Source organism: Copidosoma floridanum, unplaced genomic scaffold (genome assembly GCF_036245765.1).
Source record: "Copidosoma floridanum isolate Cflo_tuat_1 unplaced genomic scaffold, Cflo_Japanese_pri ptg000025l, whole genome shotgun sequence".
Lineage (NCBI taxonomy): Eukaryota > Metazoa > Arthropoda > Insecta > Hymenoptera > Encyrtidae > Copidosoma > Copidosoma floridanum.
In genome coordinates, this window is record NW_028321902.1 from 3,590,864 (window position 1) to 3,609,163 (window position 18,300).

At 35.0% G+C, this 18,300-nt stretch overlaps 1 protein-coding gene across 1 annotated transcript; it reads right to left on the reverse strand.

Annotated features, from left to right (window-relative positions):
- Positions 1 to 3,050: 3,050 nt before the first annotated feature.
- LOC106642347 (uncharacterized) lies at positions 3,051 to 3,320 on the reverse strand. The gene has a single exon (XM_014357104.2). It carries the CDS (start codon positions 3,318 to 3,320, stop codon positions 3,051 to 3,053), a length of 270 nt encoding a protein of 89 aa, XP_014212590.2.
- Positions 3,321 to 18,300: the final 14,980 nt, after the last annotated feature.

Consider the following 18,300-nt stretch of genomic DNA (forward strand, 5'->3'; position numbering starts at 1 on the left):
GAACCTGGGGTTGCGAATTTCGAGGATAAAAGTGGAGGCTCGTCTGCCGTATTGCGGGCGTCCGCAGGGAAATCGAGTGGAGTGATGATAAAGCGAGATTTAAAATCCAATGCCGGAGGAGCCTCTGTCCGAGGAGCGTTAAATATTCAAGTCGTTTCTTTCTCTTTGGACCAGGGGCAGAAGGGTATTTTGTGATTATTATGGTTCTTCAAAGGTATGGAGGGAAAATGGTAAAATTTTCATTTTTTTTGAGAAAAAAAACTACAATGTATATGAAAAATTGTCTTTTGTGTGCTTGGATACGGTTAACCATGGAGAAAAAGATTTAATATTTTATCTTAAACTTAATGGATTGATTTGTGTTTTTAATTTTTAAATATTGCGCAGGTAAAAAATTTGACCATTAAAAATATTCAATCAAAAAACCGTAAGTAGATCTATATATTTTTATAAGTTAGTCGATATGAACAACTACACTTTACAATATTAGGCGTTAGAGTTGAGGTTAAAATATGTGATCTTTAAGTACACAGTGAAAATCAAATTGAAGTTTCTGCGTCAAATATTAATGTATTTAATTAAATTAATTTAACAAGCTTACAAGCTCTTTCACAACAAAAATATAAAAAATATATGATGTGTAAATTTAGTGAAACGTGAGCGAATCCCGTACAGTATATTATTGTAATACTTTGAAGTATTTATGATTGATTTTATACTAGTTGCAATTGAAAAATAATAGAAAAGAGACTTTTTGACACATTTTTTTGTTTAATTTTTATCAAATATTAAAAAAAAAACTTCATGGCGTTAAATAACTTTCCTCTGAAATCAATCAATATTTATGTTTTTTATTTTTATTTTAACAGTTATAATTTTTTTTTTACTTTGAAAAGCTACTAATTCATGAAAAAATAATAATAATAATAGGAATACTTATACACATAAAATGATGAAAAAATAAATAAACAGCTTTTAAAAAATGCCAAAAAAGAATATGAAACAAAAATGCATAAAAAAGTTTAGTATTCATTGATGGATCGTCTACACAAATATCAAAGAACCCAAGTGTTTTATTCATAAAAAAAATGTACATTAGCTTTTCCGCATCAAACCAAAACCCAAACATTTGAAATAAACTCCCGCGGAAAGGGCAAAAAAGGGACCAACTTTTGCATATTCATGTATCACTTTATTTATATTTGTTCACCACGAAAAAAAAAAAAAAACAAAAAAAATTCCATCCGCGTGCAATATCCTCATTCCACCTTTTAATTAATCGAGCTTCCATCTGTCTCCCTTTCGTCAGTGGCTATATTCGAAAAAATCCACACTTATATTAAATCAAGCCCCGCACACACGCAAGCGGGCGTGCACTCGCAAGAGCCAACTAATAAAATTGCAGCGAAGGTAGGCAGCGGACGAGCATCGAAAAAAAAAAAAAAAAAAAAAAAAAAAAACAACATTCCGTCCGACCCTTGCTCCCGCAAAATTTCCCAGCGGTCCACCGGCGTACGTCCATTAGGTATTTTCGGCCATTTGCCTTCATTACACGCGGCGTATACCACGATGATGCGGCCGGCCGGCTAATTTTTTTTCATCAGCGACCAACTCTACTGCTTTTTATATTCGTGCATACACACAACGACCGACAGTTCACTCCCGTCATCTGGGCCACTGCAATTGTAAAATAACAATACGCGAAAACGACTGCCGCGCGTTTTATACCCGAATACCGTGTACGTACATAGCCGTTTTTTATATGCCGATTGTTCACTCGCTTTTTTTCCAACTTAATTGAATTGAAGGGTCGAGAACAATGTTTTTTTTTTTTAGCGAAGGGCAATAACTGAATACGAAACATTATTTTTTTGATTACCTTTAAAAAGCAGGGTAATGACAAAATGTAATTTCATTGTTTGCTTTTGGCAACCTCATCCGTGTGGGACAGTGATTTTCATAAAAAAGTGAGAATAAGGTTTTAAAATGTTTATAATCTCTAGGCTAAGAATTGACATCAGTTAGCAGTGCTAGCCCAGTAATTTTTGTAATTTCATTTTCTATCAGTACATGATTCGCGAAAAATTCGCGGAATACAATTTTTAAAAATATCTTGTTTAGTCTAGAGAACAAGTTTTTTTTTTTTTTTTTATTTAAGTCTCAAGATATTAAAAATGTCACCCCAGGATCCCATCTTGAATTTTTCTTCAAATGTAACTTTGTTTCTCGTTATTTTCTAATTACTTCAATGCAAACTTAAATTTCTCGGTTAATCCTCAAGTTTACTGCGCAACTGCATTTTTCAAGCTAAGAGATTTTTGCTGCATTCAAGTTGTCGCGAAAATTTCATCGAAAATTTTGAAAGACGGGACTAGATTTCCACTTGGTTGAACAAAATCTTGCCACGCTATTCCCCTTCGAGATGACATCATCTCTCTCCTATGTAACTTACACAAGCAAAACAACACTATACCGCATCAACATCAGCAGTGACGCAGACGCATATAATTGGAGCAGTAAACAAAAATTAACCCTCGTCATTTGTCACAGTCCCACTTCCTCGTGTCCTACCTACTAACGATCTCCGTACATCTTTTTTATTTTCCTTTTTTTTTCACCTTATTGTTCTCACGGAGCGTGATTATCCCGCGGAATTTCAACGCACATACACGTGTATAATTGCGCTGCGAATTAATAATTTAACGGAGCCGCTTTCCCTTTGTGACCCATTTGTACGTGCACGCGTTCTCGCCCTCTTTTCTCTAGGCTTGTTTGTAAACCATTAGGGGCACCATCAGGACAGGCTGTTTATTTTTTCTCGTCGCCTATCCTTTGTCTCTCTCTTTTTTCCCTTCCTACGACTGGGACATTATTTATTTTTTGCCTCTCCGTGATTCTCCATTTTTACAATAATAAGCGTTACCACGCATGTGCTCGTATTCGAGTGTTACACATCGCGACAAGAGCACCTATTGGAGCATGGAACGAAAAAATGTTTTTTGGATGAAAAAAAAAAAAGCTTTATTGACAAACGTAGTGTATACATAGTATTAATTGCCCGAGGCATTGAGTAGCCGGAGGACGTAGTCCTCGCCAAGCTCGATGATGCCCCGACCGGTTTGGACGCCGAATTTGGCGACGTCCTGGACGGTGTCGATGTCACCGATGACGGTGCCCTTGGCCGCGTCTATGGCCTGGTTGACCACGCCCTGGGCGACACCAACTGCATCATTGACCGTCTGTCTGGCCGCGTCAAATATCTGGTCCGCCTTTTCCGCGATCTGGGGCACTGGAAGGCTCTGGATCTGAAAGTTTTTCATTTTTTTGTTGTCGTTTTTTTTTTTCAAAGTTAAGATTTGAAAAATTTGGGGAGTGTTTCTAGAGGATGCAGTAAAAAAGAATTATTGGATATTCAAGCCAATGAAAAATGAGGAGAATTTTACTTATCAAGCGTTATAGTTAGGTATTATCTTTTTCAAAAACATTGGTCTAACCTACAAAAAAGTTTTGCCGTTCTTGCAACATACAGACCATGATCTTTTGGATTACGTAATTTAAAAAATGAAATATCTCAAGTTCCTTACTTGCGTTGGTAAAGATATACTCGTACAAACCATAAATTATTAGTTTTTGGTAACCAATAGTTAGAGATTTTTGAGGTGTATGAATTTTAAACTGTTTACATAATGAACACATTGATCTATAATAAGAAATCTTAATCGGATAGAAAAAGACGGTATAGCCTATAAGTATTAAAGAGATTATTAAATAAATGTATTATTTGGCAAGACAAAAATTTTTTTACCAAGTGAGAACACACTGAATATTATTATAAATATTATTTTGGGCGCAATCAACAATTGGTTAGCTAACCAATCAAAATGGTGAAATTTCTACTAGTAGAAATTAATAGTAAATATTTATTATTTGATAGTAAAAATCTACCATTTCCAAGTTAAAAGCATACATTTTAAAAATAGTGAAATTGATTGTCACACTACTAAAAAGTTAAATTTCACTACGGAAATATGAAGTCACTATTAGAACAGTGTATATTTAACTTATGTGATTATTTCAAATTTAGAGAGATCTAATAAAAACGTAACCCAACTGGAAGTTTTTCTACATTTGCCATCTTACGAAATAAATTTTTAGACATTAAAATCTCAACTATGGTATTTGATTCTCAAATAATGTTATCGAGGTTATGCTTTAAGTACCCAAAAAAATTCGTACAAAAATAATTTTTTTCCAACCAATTCGATACGTCAAAAGTATACAGTAACAAATAGTTTAAAAAAAAAAAAGATTACTTTTATCAGTACACCATTCAATTGGTAGCACTTACTTCTTTTCTTTTACGTAATTGTATAACCATACGAAAAATTAAAAAATACTTCTCACCCGAGGAACGCAACAAATGGCGATGAAAAAAATAAAAACATAACACTTAACGAGCATACACATGACTAATAACAGGTGTACAATTTTTTTTCTCCAAATATACATGCACGTGTGAGTTGGTGAAATATGAAAAGCAGACTGAAAACAAGTTACACAAAAAATGCCTTTCCAGTGTCCACTCCTCTGCATAGAGACATTTTTTTTTTTTTTTGCTTGTTCAGTGACCGAGACGCTTATAATCAGAGCAAATGACTTTTGATTGCCCTGCAATTTAGGATCCAATCATCGCGATTTGTCTCGTCGAATGAAAGAAGTGAATTTACAGATTATGGGTATACGCGCTCTATCACTGAGCCACCATTTTTTTCATCTACAGATCGTCATTTATTTATTCATCGTCGAGGTTTTCTCGAAATAATTCGCCAGCCATGAGCTTTTGTGTCAAGGCGCCAAGGTATAATTTGAGAGAACGAGACTTAAAAAAAGAGTCTCAATCAAGTACCATTGTTGGCATCGCTTACCTCTTTAATTCGCATATTTGCGTATTAAGAGAAAAAATAAAAAATCCATCACAATTTACCACTCAAGAGCAACTCCCAAGACAATCTAGCTACCGCAAACAATACGCGAAAGGATGGAGAGAAAAGCCATAACATCCGACCACTTCAGACCGACGTCACCGTCAGATTCATCATAATCCATAGCGCCCCCTACAAGTATATATTTATACCCACTCTCTTCACGACCCGTCCTCTTTTCCACGCTCTTCACCGACATCTTCGTCACTCTTTTCTATAGAAACCTCGTCGTTTTTTGTCACCCCATTGTGTACCCCGGCGTCGCGCTCCCTTTTTTCCACCTACTCACCTGTACCCATCATCCATCCCTCGATCTTCCCTCCCTCCCCCCTTTCGAGGTTTTTCTTTTCATACATATTCGCGTGCCTTCGCTGCTACTTTTTTTTTCCGTCTTGTCTTCTTCTCTAGTGCTCAAAACGATAAATTTCCGATGAATTCTCGTCTCAATGTTTCATGGACAACGAGAAATTCGTGCAGAAATAAGCTCTTGTTTTCTTTCAGGCGCAAGCACTCGAGAGAGAAGTAAGCGAAAAAAGTACATGAGTGAAAGGAGGGATTCGTTTTCAATGGCTTAATTCGTGTCTTCATAAGTTGCGGTTTTCTTTTTCAGGTTATACTATACTGGTGATTTTATTAAATTACTAAAATGTTTATAGCACAATAAATAAATACAGAATTTATTAGAATGGTTTGTACTATTAATGAAAAGTAGGCATATTACCGTATGAATAAAAGTGATGATGTACTGATGAGGTTTTGTTTTTTAGGATGGCATGATTAACTCGTTAAAATAGAAATCTACCATACCGACAATATATATTTTCTCCGTTGTATGAAGGTTATGCGAGAGAATTTAAGTAAACGCAAATACACAATCATTAGATCAAGACGTTGTCTATGAAGTTGTGAGGTTTTGAGCAAATATTTCAAGATTTCCATAGGTCTTAAATTGAAATTCCTCGCATGTGGTTTACTGAAATATTTGCTTAAAATTTCACAAGATGGCGTACAAAATCTGTAAGGGCCTATAGTCGGCTTTTTGATGGACCATTTTAAATGACGTTGATACAACGGAGAAAATAAATAACTCCGGGTTTTTCTATCAAACAAGTTGATCATTGAATTTCCTTTACCACCGTACTTCGCTATCTCCTTCAGTAATCGTGTTTGTAACGTAAAAGGAAACAAAAAAACTAGCGATTCCCGCCAAAGAAGTGAAAAACTGTCAACAGTGGCCTTTTCAAAGTAAAGGGCAACGAGCGATTTCCATTTCCCAGCACGTAAAGATAAAAGAAAGTGTGTCTCAGGTTTTTCGCTGAATTTCCGACCAAGTCACGAATGCGGAGGAAAATAAAATCGACAGCGACGAGGGAAAAGCACACACACACACGTCACAGGCCAAACCCGATTGAGGCTCGCTCGGCAAAGGTACCTGTGCATTATACATAAACACACGTGTACTTTCCACATACATTCTGGTTTTTTTTTTTTTCTCTCTTCTTTTCCCCGGCAACTTCAGTTTCGTTAGCGCGTCGCGTATTTCTCTCTGCTTCCGTTTGTTTCGCAGTAGAAGTTACTGCACACCCCATTTGGGAAAACGTCAAGTGTGTGTACGCGCACGTACGCGCGCTAATCATTGATTAAACAGAGCCGGGGCTCGTTATTAAGCCCTCGTTTGGGGACACGGTAATTTTGGTAAAGCTCTCGTTTGCATGGGGCGGACGAGCGGACGTTTCATTAAAAATTTCGCGAGCCCAACTGAATTCGGGTGTATACATCCATGTGCTCACTGGACTGGAATTCCCTGGCCTTGTGCGATTCGGGCTTTTCGCTTTTTGACGTTATCGACGAGGGCACTCTGTTGTTGTTGCAATAATCGAATATTGATTTATTTTTTTGTAAATACATAAAGTATTGAGGGTTTGTTTGAGGGCGGTAATATTTTTAACCCTTAGGTTTTTATGTTACAGAACAATGACGCGAATGTGTGATAAAATTATATCTAATACCCATAGTTATATCCGAGGGGCGGCACATTCTGGAGTCTTTTGGAGATTTGTGCAGTCATTGAAAGACTTAGAATGACTTATAAAGTCTTTTTTAATGACTTCACGAGTGTGCAGCCCTTCGGTTATATCTTAAATAGCGTACGACACTCAAAAAAGAGTGAACTGATAATTTAAAAATTTTTTTACAGTTCATTTACCAAACAAAGCTTTTTCGATTATTACGACTGATACTTTATCATGCAACCTGTTTCATAAATTAATTTATAGTCCATATTTAGTTATGGTTTATAATAAATTATTAATCACAAAATGTTTCAAGTACATTTATTTTTTGGACATTGGTAACGTTTCATTCATTTTTAAACATGCATTGGTATGACTGCACGTAACTTTTAGATCGATAGTTTGGTTAAAATTTATTTATTACACTTGTTTTATTCCACAATTTCAAAAAATAATTACTATTTGTAATGATTTAAAAATGATAAATAAAGTGTTGTATCATAATAATATTCGTCTCAATTGTAACCAAGTTTTTTTTTTAATGTTAAAACATTTCATCGTTACTCTGCACTCACGATCGGAATAGATCTTCATAATTTTACACGAAAAACAAAATATTATTATACATAAATAATTTTATTCTTCCTTAAACAAACAATGGATCCATACCAACCCAAGCACTCTAAAATTGAATTAATATAGGAAACCCATATCACATCACCATTTTTTCGGGGGTGACATGGGTACCTTATTTATAAAACATCAATAATTTCTCCAAAACTTATTAAAAATCACGAGATTTTCTTTCGTTTCACAACAGATCAAATTTTCACATTCTTTTGCAAATAGACCGATGGAATTTATAAAAAAAATCTGAGCTCCACGTACCGCGATCAAGACGAAGAGACACTCTCAGAGCCCATTTGACGCTCCACCTCTCTCGGCAAAGTGCAAGTACGAACGTAAATTTTTTATCAGAAAAACCCCGTCGCGTAAACGTAATAGACTCTCTAGCACTATATGCACGTACCCTCTCAGCGATTACAGTCGAGGTGATGTTTCACTCTTATCTCGCCAACGAACCCATTGCAGCGCCGATGTCGAAGAAAAAGGGATCAACAATCGACCAAAAACGCGATAAAAATATATTTAGATTTCCCGAAAAAAAAAAAAAAAAAAATTAACGCGAAGGGAGAAATTTTGTGGATGATTTTCACCCCATGCGCAAGGTCCGCCGGCGTTTCGCGAAGATCGTAAAGCCGAAACTCCACCCTACTGCACTACAAAACCGAGATATTTATTTCATCCCCTTTTCTTACTCCCCGAGGGGGAGGAAGAGAGGAACAGCGCGAGCGACAGACATGAGAAACGAGCAGCTTCCGGCTTAGCGAGCCGGAAATGGACTGTGCCGTTTCGCTTCTCTCGGGAGGAACGGGGGGAGGCCGAAAGGTCGGGCGCGCGTTGATTTCCAATGTTTCGGGGGGTTATTAACATTTTGCGAAACTTTGCGTATACGTGTGGCGCCTTGGGTAATACGCACGGTTTCTCATTTGGGGACTGGCGAACTCGTGGTTTATTTTCGAAAAGTTCGAGTGTCCATGGTATTTTCCGAGGGAAATATTCTACAAGGGACGGAGGTTTCGGCGGAGTCGCTTTTCATTTCCGCGAGAAAAAGCATTCGAAAGCACGGGTGAGTGAATTCTACATCTGTTGTGTACAAAGGAACGTGAGAGTTTACATTTTGTATGCGAAAAACAGATCAACGTAGAAATGCAGAAATTCATATCTGAACATCAACTTTAATCTAAGATTTCACTTGTACTTTTGGCGCTTGATTAAAAGATCACCAAACTAATGTACAGTAATTTTATTTATTTTTAAAGCAATGGCTTGCATTATCCATCACGTTAAATTAAGTAACAATTCACATGTGCACATGTATGCAAATTTTAATTTAAATTTTTCTTCTATCATGTATGGAATGAATTTTGAGCTTAAAAAATTAATGTTCTTGCTATACAGAAAAAAAAATTTTTTTTCATCAATCCAAAAAACGTTTATTTGAATGGAAACGTAAATTTTTCATCCGAATTACATACGTATTTATTCAAAGTTATCAAATATTACGTTATAATAAAACAATTTGTTTGATTTCAATTAATTTTATTTGATTTAAACAAATATTTATATTATTTAATTAAATATTTTTGTTTGTATTTAAACAAACGTTGACTTGGATGGACGACATTTTTTTTAGTGATGCTCAGTGAGTCAAAGAGGTTAATTAGGAAATAAAAGGCAAATCTAGTTGATTAAGATACAGTTTTATCAGGACATCAAGCATCAACAAACAATTTCTTTTTTGTAACTAATAAAACGATAAATCTATTTATGAAAATACATATGATTGTAATTTGTACATTTCTACTGACAGACTTTGTGTCAGACACGCATTATTTACATAAAACATCCAGTGAAATGTTCAACTTACTGAGTTTTGAGGTTATCAGTAAAAGGTTTTGAGGTTAATAGTAAAGAGATTTTTCCCTTTCATCAGATTTGGAGCACAAACTAATTGTAAGCGTCAATTGAGAGTAACTCATCCAAATAACAATATTCGTGTCATCTACATAATGAAGGTTATTTTCGAAAATAAAATTAAAAACTACATTAATATTTAATCATGAAAACAAAAATTTGTTGCGTTTCTTTCCAATTTCTATACATCTACAATATAATATTCAATATAAAGTTAATAATGTTTTTGTTCAAGTGAGAGTTGCAACAAAAAATCTGTGCATTTTTTCTTGATTTCGTAACGGAGAGAAAAATGAACTAAATTTCTGTTGTTCGTACCAAACATATTTAATCAAAATTTTGTGTGATGTTGAGAAAAATCAAGCTATCAGTCAGAGGCAAGGTGAAAATAATTTCTCAAACAGACAGTAATTTTTTTATTGTTGTATTTATTCGTAGCAATGTTTCGCTGGTCTGACGTGCCAGCCTTATCTGGCTAAATCAAACAAAAAACAAAAAAAAACAAAAAAGCCAAAAACAATGAAGGCACTGAATGAAACGTTTCACTAACAGACAAGTGAGTGACGTTATCACGAAATTAGTTTTGATTCTCGAGGTAACAATTCCATTTTCTGTATTTCGATAGCTAAAATTATGCATTGTGAAGTGTTGCGTTCAGTGTATTTACTGTTTTTTATTTATTTATTTTTTTATTTAGCCTGATGAGGCTGGCACACCAGACCAGCGAAACCTTGCTACGAATAAATACAACAATTTAAATAATAATTAATCTTTATTTTATAAATTATTTCCACGTTGCCTCCGACCGATCGCTTGATTTTTCTCGATATCACAAAACAATGGAGGGCATCGATATTCATATGATTAAATACAATTTTGTGATTTAAATAAGCTGTTTAATTTCATCTCGAACAGTAGTAAACCAATTTTTTTCATGAAGCCTTTTTAATTCTATTGACGGAATTTTTTTTATTCGTGTCTTTATTTTTCTTTTAACCCCGACAACTAATTATGTTATATAATAATGGAAAAACACACATATTTTCTTACATTGCCGCGTAAATGTGAAACGAAGGTTCTAATATAGAACCACAAAGCGCTAATAGTAGGTGAATACACCAAATTATATAAAAGAGATACTTGTGTATTTTAAACGAACATGGAACTTGTGAAACAAAAATTGTTTGATCGGTACAAATTGTCAAGTTAAATCATAATGAAATTTTTATTAAATTAGTCGAATGCTGGTATAATATTAGTAATACCAAAATTTTGTTAATTTAATGAAAATTCAACTATACCTAAGTCTAGAAGAATAAATTTAAAAAAATTAAATAAAAAATTAAGTTAAATTTATAAATTCATACACAAGTTTGTACTGAACTTTTACAAAAATATGCTCAAAGACAAAAAGTGTCAGTGATAAATACATTTATCCTTATCGGCCCTTAACAATGGTGTACAATTATTATTATACCTACTCTCCGTGGATTATCTAATAGAAATGCAACAAAAATTCCTTTCTCATACATACATACATGCCAAAAATTTCCTACTCAGATACTATGTACACGCGTATGCACATATGAATACACATACATTTAATGCAATGCGAATGTCATTCATGGAAATACATATGCACACATGTTTATGGTATGTATAAATACATTCTATCCCACGTCGAAATTTTATGGCCCCCTGTTAAGTCATTTCTAGTACAATACCGCTGCCGTTTACCTCTACCTTCGAGCCGAGGGACTTCCGAGAAAATTTAAATCCACAGTTGTTCGAAGGGATGTCTGACACACAACTTTCCAATGTAAAATATCGAGCCTCGTGCTCTCCCTGCGTCCAATGAATAATGGAGCTCGGATACTCGTCTCGCCTGAGCGTGACACATCTGGATTGTGAAGGAGACGTTTCGGCATTTTCGTGAATTTTATTACCGAGTAAGAATTAGAGGATATCTTTGGGCGGCTGAACTACTGGTATTTTACAACTCTCGGAGCTCCCGCCACAGCAAATTTTTTTCTAGCGTCACTTTAAAACGATGCCTGACCACGTGCACAGTCGAATACGGCCATTATTGTGTCCATGACATTTCTCGTTCGTCGTGAACGAATACGGATATCGCGTCATCTGTAGTGAACGCAGTGGCGTTTTTTAGCGTTTGTTTGTGCGTAGGTTAATCGGAGTTTTTTTATTTAATCGTAAACTAAAGAATCGTGAACTTGTGTTTACATACGAGATGGTTAAACAAGCAATAAAATAGGACATTCAAACAAATAACAAATTTGGGGGAACGAGTGCTTGAACTGTGTTATAAAGACAGTTTCTAATTTGACAATTGGGTAAGTTTTTGTTTTCAATTGGACAAAATAATTTGCGTAATAATTTTAAGAACCTTGTTATACCGAATAATCAGTTATTTTTCATGTTAAAAAATCAGAGTTCATTAATATCGAAAAAAATGACATATAGGTTAAAAATTTAAATTATTTAACAAAATTAAAAACTAATTTATTAATTAATTAATGGAACTTTAAACAAATTTTTAAATATTATTTTTTTTAGAAATTCAGATTGAAAAGAAAAAGAAGAAATTCATAAGTACAAAATTCGATAAATTATTATGATGTTAGAAAAAAATACTAACTTTTGTTGCATATATATCCTCATAATTTAGCAAGAGTTTTCTAACAGCAAATGAAATTTTAATTAATAATTTAATGAAAGGCTACTATTTATCAAAAAAATTCCTACAAGATGGATACTAATAAAATATTGTTCCTTTTTAATTAAATGTAGTATAGAGTTCGACATAAAATAAATTACTTTGGGATTTCTGTCTAATGTATATGAAAAATGTGACTTTTCCTAATTATGAGCAGAGAAAATTTGCAATGATTAAAAGTAAAAGCAAATACTCTGAATTCTGATCCAATGATTATTATTGGTCTTTTTGTTCACAGAAAAACAGTTTACCCAACAAATCGTCAATTATATTAGAATGATAGGCTGCCATCAATCATAATTTCTAAAAAAAACCAACAACAATACCTACAGCAACAAACAACTGAGACTACACCTAGTAATACAATGTCCAAATGCCATAAACAGGATCTCAAAGAAAAGGATGAGCCAAAGAGAGGGATGAATAGGTCCCACCTATGCGACTTGTGTGGAAAAACATTCACCGCGAACTCTCGTTTAAAAATCCACAAATATATTCACACGAACGAGAAGCCATTCAAATGCTCGGATTGTCCGGAACAATTTATCCAAAAAGGCGATCTCACGAGACACATGCGCGTCCACACCGGTCAAGTTATCGGTCAGTGCTCGGTCTGTGACAGGTCATTCGTAAACTCAGGCAATCTTCAAAGGCATTTGAGAATCCACGCAGGCGAGCGTCCTCATGACTGTTCGATGTGTAAAAAAAGATTTTCATCTTCTAGCAACTTGAAAGTACACATGCGTTTTCACACGCAGGAAAGACCGTACAAGTGTTCGGAATGTCAGAAGAGTTTCACCCAATTTGGTGATCTCACACGGCACGCAAGAATCCATACGGGTGAGAAACCCTTCAAATGTTCAGTGTGTGCAGCGTATTTTAGATATAAACACCATCTTACGACTCATATGCGCGTCCACACGCGTCAAGTTTATGGTCAGTGCGCCATCTGTCTAAGGTCATTTATCAACCGTACCGGTCTGAAAAGGCACATGCTCATCCATACGAGTAAGCGTTCCTCTTCTCACAAAAAGCTCAATAAAGTGGACATTAGCTAAAAAATTTTCTGCTAAAAGTTGTATATTGCAATAGCCCAATCAAGTATTGCATTTTTTTGCTGTTACAATGGGAGCTTCTACCTTACCGATAACCTTACTTCAACATATTTTCACTGATTTAAGCAAAATAATGACAAGAGGCATGGAGCCGGTACATCGAGGAATTCAAGCAAAAATTTATCATAATTCATTGAGGATTGAGCTAGTAAAATGCAATGCTTGATCATAAAGAAGTACCGAGGTATAAGATAATAAAATTCTGTCAGATGTGCAACTTCAACGATCAACTTGCAACTTCTTTGCCTTAATTCTGTCTTATAGCTATACAAAGTTGCTAATTAATGAATACGTATTGAGCCAAGGCTGTCGATAAGGTAGAAACTCTTGCTAATACACCAAATACCCAGGGGCCGTAGTTGCCTTGCCCTAAACTAGTATTTAAAATTCTGTCAACTTATATGACAATATGACCTGCTGACTATTAGTTGTACTTTAAATACAAGAAAGTAAAATTAATCGACTAGAGTTAGGATGATATAAGTAAAAAATACTAGTTTGTAAGAAATTCTGTACTGCTGTACTGTTTTTGATTGGAACTTTATTTTATATTTTAGTTGGTGGCATATACGTACTTTAAGTTATTTAACCAAAAAGGAAAAATTCATTTGTTATTATTTTTTGCCCATCCACTGTACCTACTTGATAAGTACTAATTTTCACTTTGTAAAAACCTTTCTTCACAAATTTGATTCTCATAAAATTAGTTTGTAAATAAAATACTTATATATAATTGTTTCTAAATTTTTTTAAAAGTGTTATTATTTTAAAAACAAAATGTCACCCAAAAATTTTGTGTAAAAATATTTTTTAAAACGAGCATATGATTACATGTCACACATTTACATATAATTACTTATATACATTCCATGAATTATACCCATAACTTGACATAAACATTTCAGACGCGACTGAAAAGACAAAAAAGGTCTACTTACGTGCAGCTGCCGAATTTGTTAAATTACAAAAAGTTATTAAAAAAGATAGTAGTATATAAACGAAAAAGCCTATCTTGCATAATCGTTCAAAGCAAGTTTCAACTGTGCAAACTCAAACACCACGAAAGCAAGATAGGACGGCAAGTTTGAAAACTACTAAGGTAGTTTTTGATAAATTAAATTAAAGCGCTGACGGCTTTGAGGTTCGAAAACTAAAATCTTGCACTACCAAGTCATCCCTTCTGCCCTTTATCATCTGTACTTGGTCTCTTTGATCAGAATCGATTCTTTTCCATGCACAATATTCCCATCGAGTTTCCGCCGATAAGAGACGTCATGTGATATCTACGTAAACAAATCGATGCTGAATAACTTTCTCCAGTGCAGGGAAGGAGTAAAAAGGACAAAGTCAGGTGTCGGTGAGTCAAGTTTCGAGATTTCGCGCAAAGGAGTGGGTGCCCAACAGTTGCCCGAAGAACGTCGAAGATATTATACACTTTACTGCGTCGAAAGTTTTCTTCGAGCTATAGGCTGTGTACACGTTGAAAGTGAGTTTGTAATCGGTTCGCTCCACTGCCTTCGTTGGATCATTTCACTCGACGAATTTCGCGTTAAATGATGTAAAAGGAAGTTCATTAACCGATGCGACTATTTTAACTGTTGGGTTTCAATTTTGGTTTATTATCTTTTTTTTTTTTTTTTTCTACTCAGAAAACACTATGAACTGGATTTTTTTTATTTTTGTTTTTTCATTGTTGGCAAACGGATACGTTGGAAACAACAGAGTATAGAACAGAATGAAAAAGTTTTTTCCTTCTTTCGCAACTGAATGGTTTTCCAATCTCGAGTTTGTGTATTGTCTGGGAGGAAAGTTTTGAAAAGTGTCGTGAAAATAGATGTGCTACTGCCAATTAGATGTTACCCCCGTGATACTTCGAAAGTACGACTTTTCCATCCTTCTTTGTTCGATGAACAGATGAATATACATCTCGATGTATTGTATACAGTTCTGTGCGTTATAAAGTATCGACGAACAGTGTTCACGAGTAGTATTTTTTTCTTTGGATAGCAAATGACAGTTCAATGAAATTCTTCAACAAGTGAATGTAACTTTTGTACTCCAAAGATGTATCGTGTAGGGCGTTTTTTTACGTTAAAAACTTTTTTCTGGTTTAATCAACAAAATCCTATTTCACAGTTACGTTGCGATGTTGCAAGGAGTAAACTCGATTATTATCCATACGAGAGCGACCAAGCCCTCGGAAGCTTTATAGTGCTATCTCCTTGACCCGAGGGTCGATGTTCGAGTGCTGATCAGAGCACTTTGGTCTCCCGGTAATTGAATACATATATATATATATATACGTGCACAAACGCGCTATGCATCATGCGTCATAATGTCGAGGGTAACGTGACACCCTTACTATCCCTTGAATCCATGAATCAAAGGGTAAAATGTACGAAATTTTGGCTTGAAATTTTAAAATTTGATGCTGAAAATTGTACCATTTTAATGTATGTTACGTAAAAATAGGTACTACCTATCTATTTTAATTTTTTGATGATCTCGGATGATAAATTTTATTTGTTTAATTTGGTTATAGGAACAAGAAAGTGGGAAAATTTATTTAATTAAGTAAAACAAATTTGTTTCAAAAGATCGACTGAAAGAATATTTTTATTTAGAAATTGACGTTAATAAGTAAGAGAGAATGCGTCATATATATTTAAATTATGAAGCAATTTTTTATTTCATTTTTTTTCAAAAGGTAAATCAAAAAACATTTTAAAAAATAATAATGTCATTGGCAAACATGACAGTATAATATTACAATATTATTGCATACAAGCTGTTTAACCAGTATTAAAAAAAAGATCTAGTTAACAGTACGTTGTGTGACATGCAAATAAACATCAATACCTTTCTCCATTAAAAATCCAGAGGGTACCTTTTCCAGCTTCAAAAAAAGAGATGCTACTTGCTTTTTTTTCCTCTCGAGCATCAAATCCGTACAGCTTTTAGTTTCCCCTCGTCGTTGAGAGATAGCAGATTTCATCGAAATCCTTATTACGCTGCTGCGTCATCGCGTCTCCGTCGAGATATAAATTATACTCATAAAACGAACGGAAGTGCAGACCTCGACGGAGAGAAGCGATGATATTTTCTGCCTTTTCCCCCTCCCCCTGTTTTTTTTATTTTTTTTATTTCCAGCTCGACTTTACTTTCGTTGCGATCGTTCGTCTTCATCAACTTCGGAAATTTGCTTAGCCACGCAGGCCCCGGTGCTCTATGCCGATGATATTTTAAATACGCCTGCCGGTTGTTTTTTTTTTTTTTTTTCGAAAACCAACAACAAAAACCACGTTTCCCACTTACAATTGCTTCCACCGAGATCTATGTGTAAAATGTGTAAAAAAAAACAGTAAAACAACACATGGTGAAAATACATAATGCGTTGTAAATGAGAACCGAAGAAAAACAAAAATAAAAAAGGAAAATTTCCCAACATGTACGAAAGACCTAAAGTCTCTCCCATCATCCGGGGACGTTAATCTCTCCGCCAGCACTTAAGATCACCTGCTCCTTCGGTAAGTACACGAGAAAAAAGCTCGAGGTACCAGCTGCGCCTCTCCACCCCGAAAACGCCGCTTAATCACCTAATAATCCTCCCTTTCAAATTCATCTCGTAAAAAATGACCCACGTCCCTCGCAAGCTTCCTCGAGTGTAATAAAAGACGACGGACGTTTTTTTTTTTTTTTTTTTTTTTTTTGCCCCAACGAGCGAGTAATTAATGGTGTACGTACAAACAACTGTGCCTCGGAGCTTTTTTTTCATTTGCGCGATCTACCCCGTGACAGTGACGGATTTCGCCGTCCCTCCCCTCGATATCGGACGTCACCGGACTGCTGCACTCACTTGTCCGCGTTTCTTGTTCTTGATTCTTTTTTTTTCACGCCGAATACAAATTGATCGATAGATAGTTGCTGCCGTGATTTTTGTCGATTCACCTGTCCCGTTTATTGTACGTGTATATGGGGATATCAAACGCTATACGCAGAGTGAGCCTGCGATTGGGTATACATATACCCGCGTGCATACATGGACCCGCGGACTTGGACATTCATACCTTCGTACATCAAAACCTTTTTACTTTTTTTTTAATATTTCAATATTTCTTGAAATATTTCATGACGATTCTTTATGCTCTAAGAATACATCAGAAAAATTGTTGTTGTTCATATGATATTGTATAAGTATATATTGTAATGATAAAATAGTATTTTAGGTGTATCGTGTGCGAATATTGTCACCCACGCGTGACAGTAACGAGTTGCGTCAGCTGTTTTTTGACACCCATTTAGAGCAGATTTCAACCGACAGATATCAGTGCACTAAGCGATTAATTTTCATACTTGTGCTTAAGATAAGTATAAAAAAAAGTATACAACATGTGCGGTGTTAGAGTCAATGACTTCGCTAGCTCTGACTAGTCATAATAAGATGAACTTTGTACACCGAGTCAGTATATCGAACAATTAGTGTCTGAAGCTCAACGTCTACTTAAAGGTATTCAATTGAAATTTGTAGAGTAGGGGTGAAAAAAAAAATTTCACACGTAGTGCAAGATTCGGTCATTTCGCAAAGCAGGCAAGAGAAAAGTCAAACTTTGTACTCTAAGTACGTGTAAGAAAACAAAATTTCGCACACGGTGCTGGAATCGAGCATCGCAAGCACGAGAAGTTACACTTGGCCCACTAAATTTGAACAAGAAAATTTACTCTGGTGCTTAAAAATCTATGAAATATTGTTTCCCAAATCTGTATACTTTTTAAAACGCGTGTTGGAGATCGCACTTGCACATCAGGTGTGATTCGAGCGTCTCCACAATCGAGGCGATTTTTCCCCCCGTCACGAGGTTGATAAAAGAAAACAAAAAAACCTTTTTTTTTGCAAAAACGTTTAATCACCAATAACACTC

What these genes read in the sequence shown, in the direction of transcription:
- LOC106642347 (XM_014357104.2), bottom strand. Translation starts at nt 3,320, where the DNA reads ATGAAAAACTTTCAGATCCAGAGCCTTCCAGTGCCCCAGATCGCGGAA.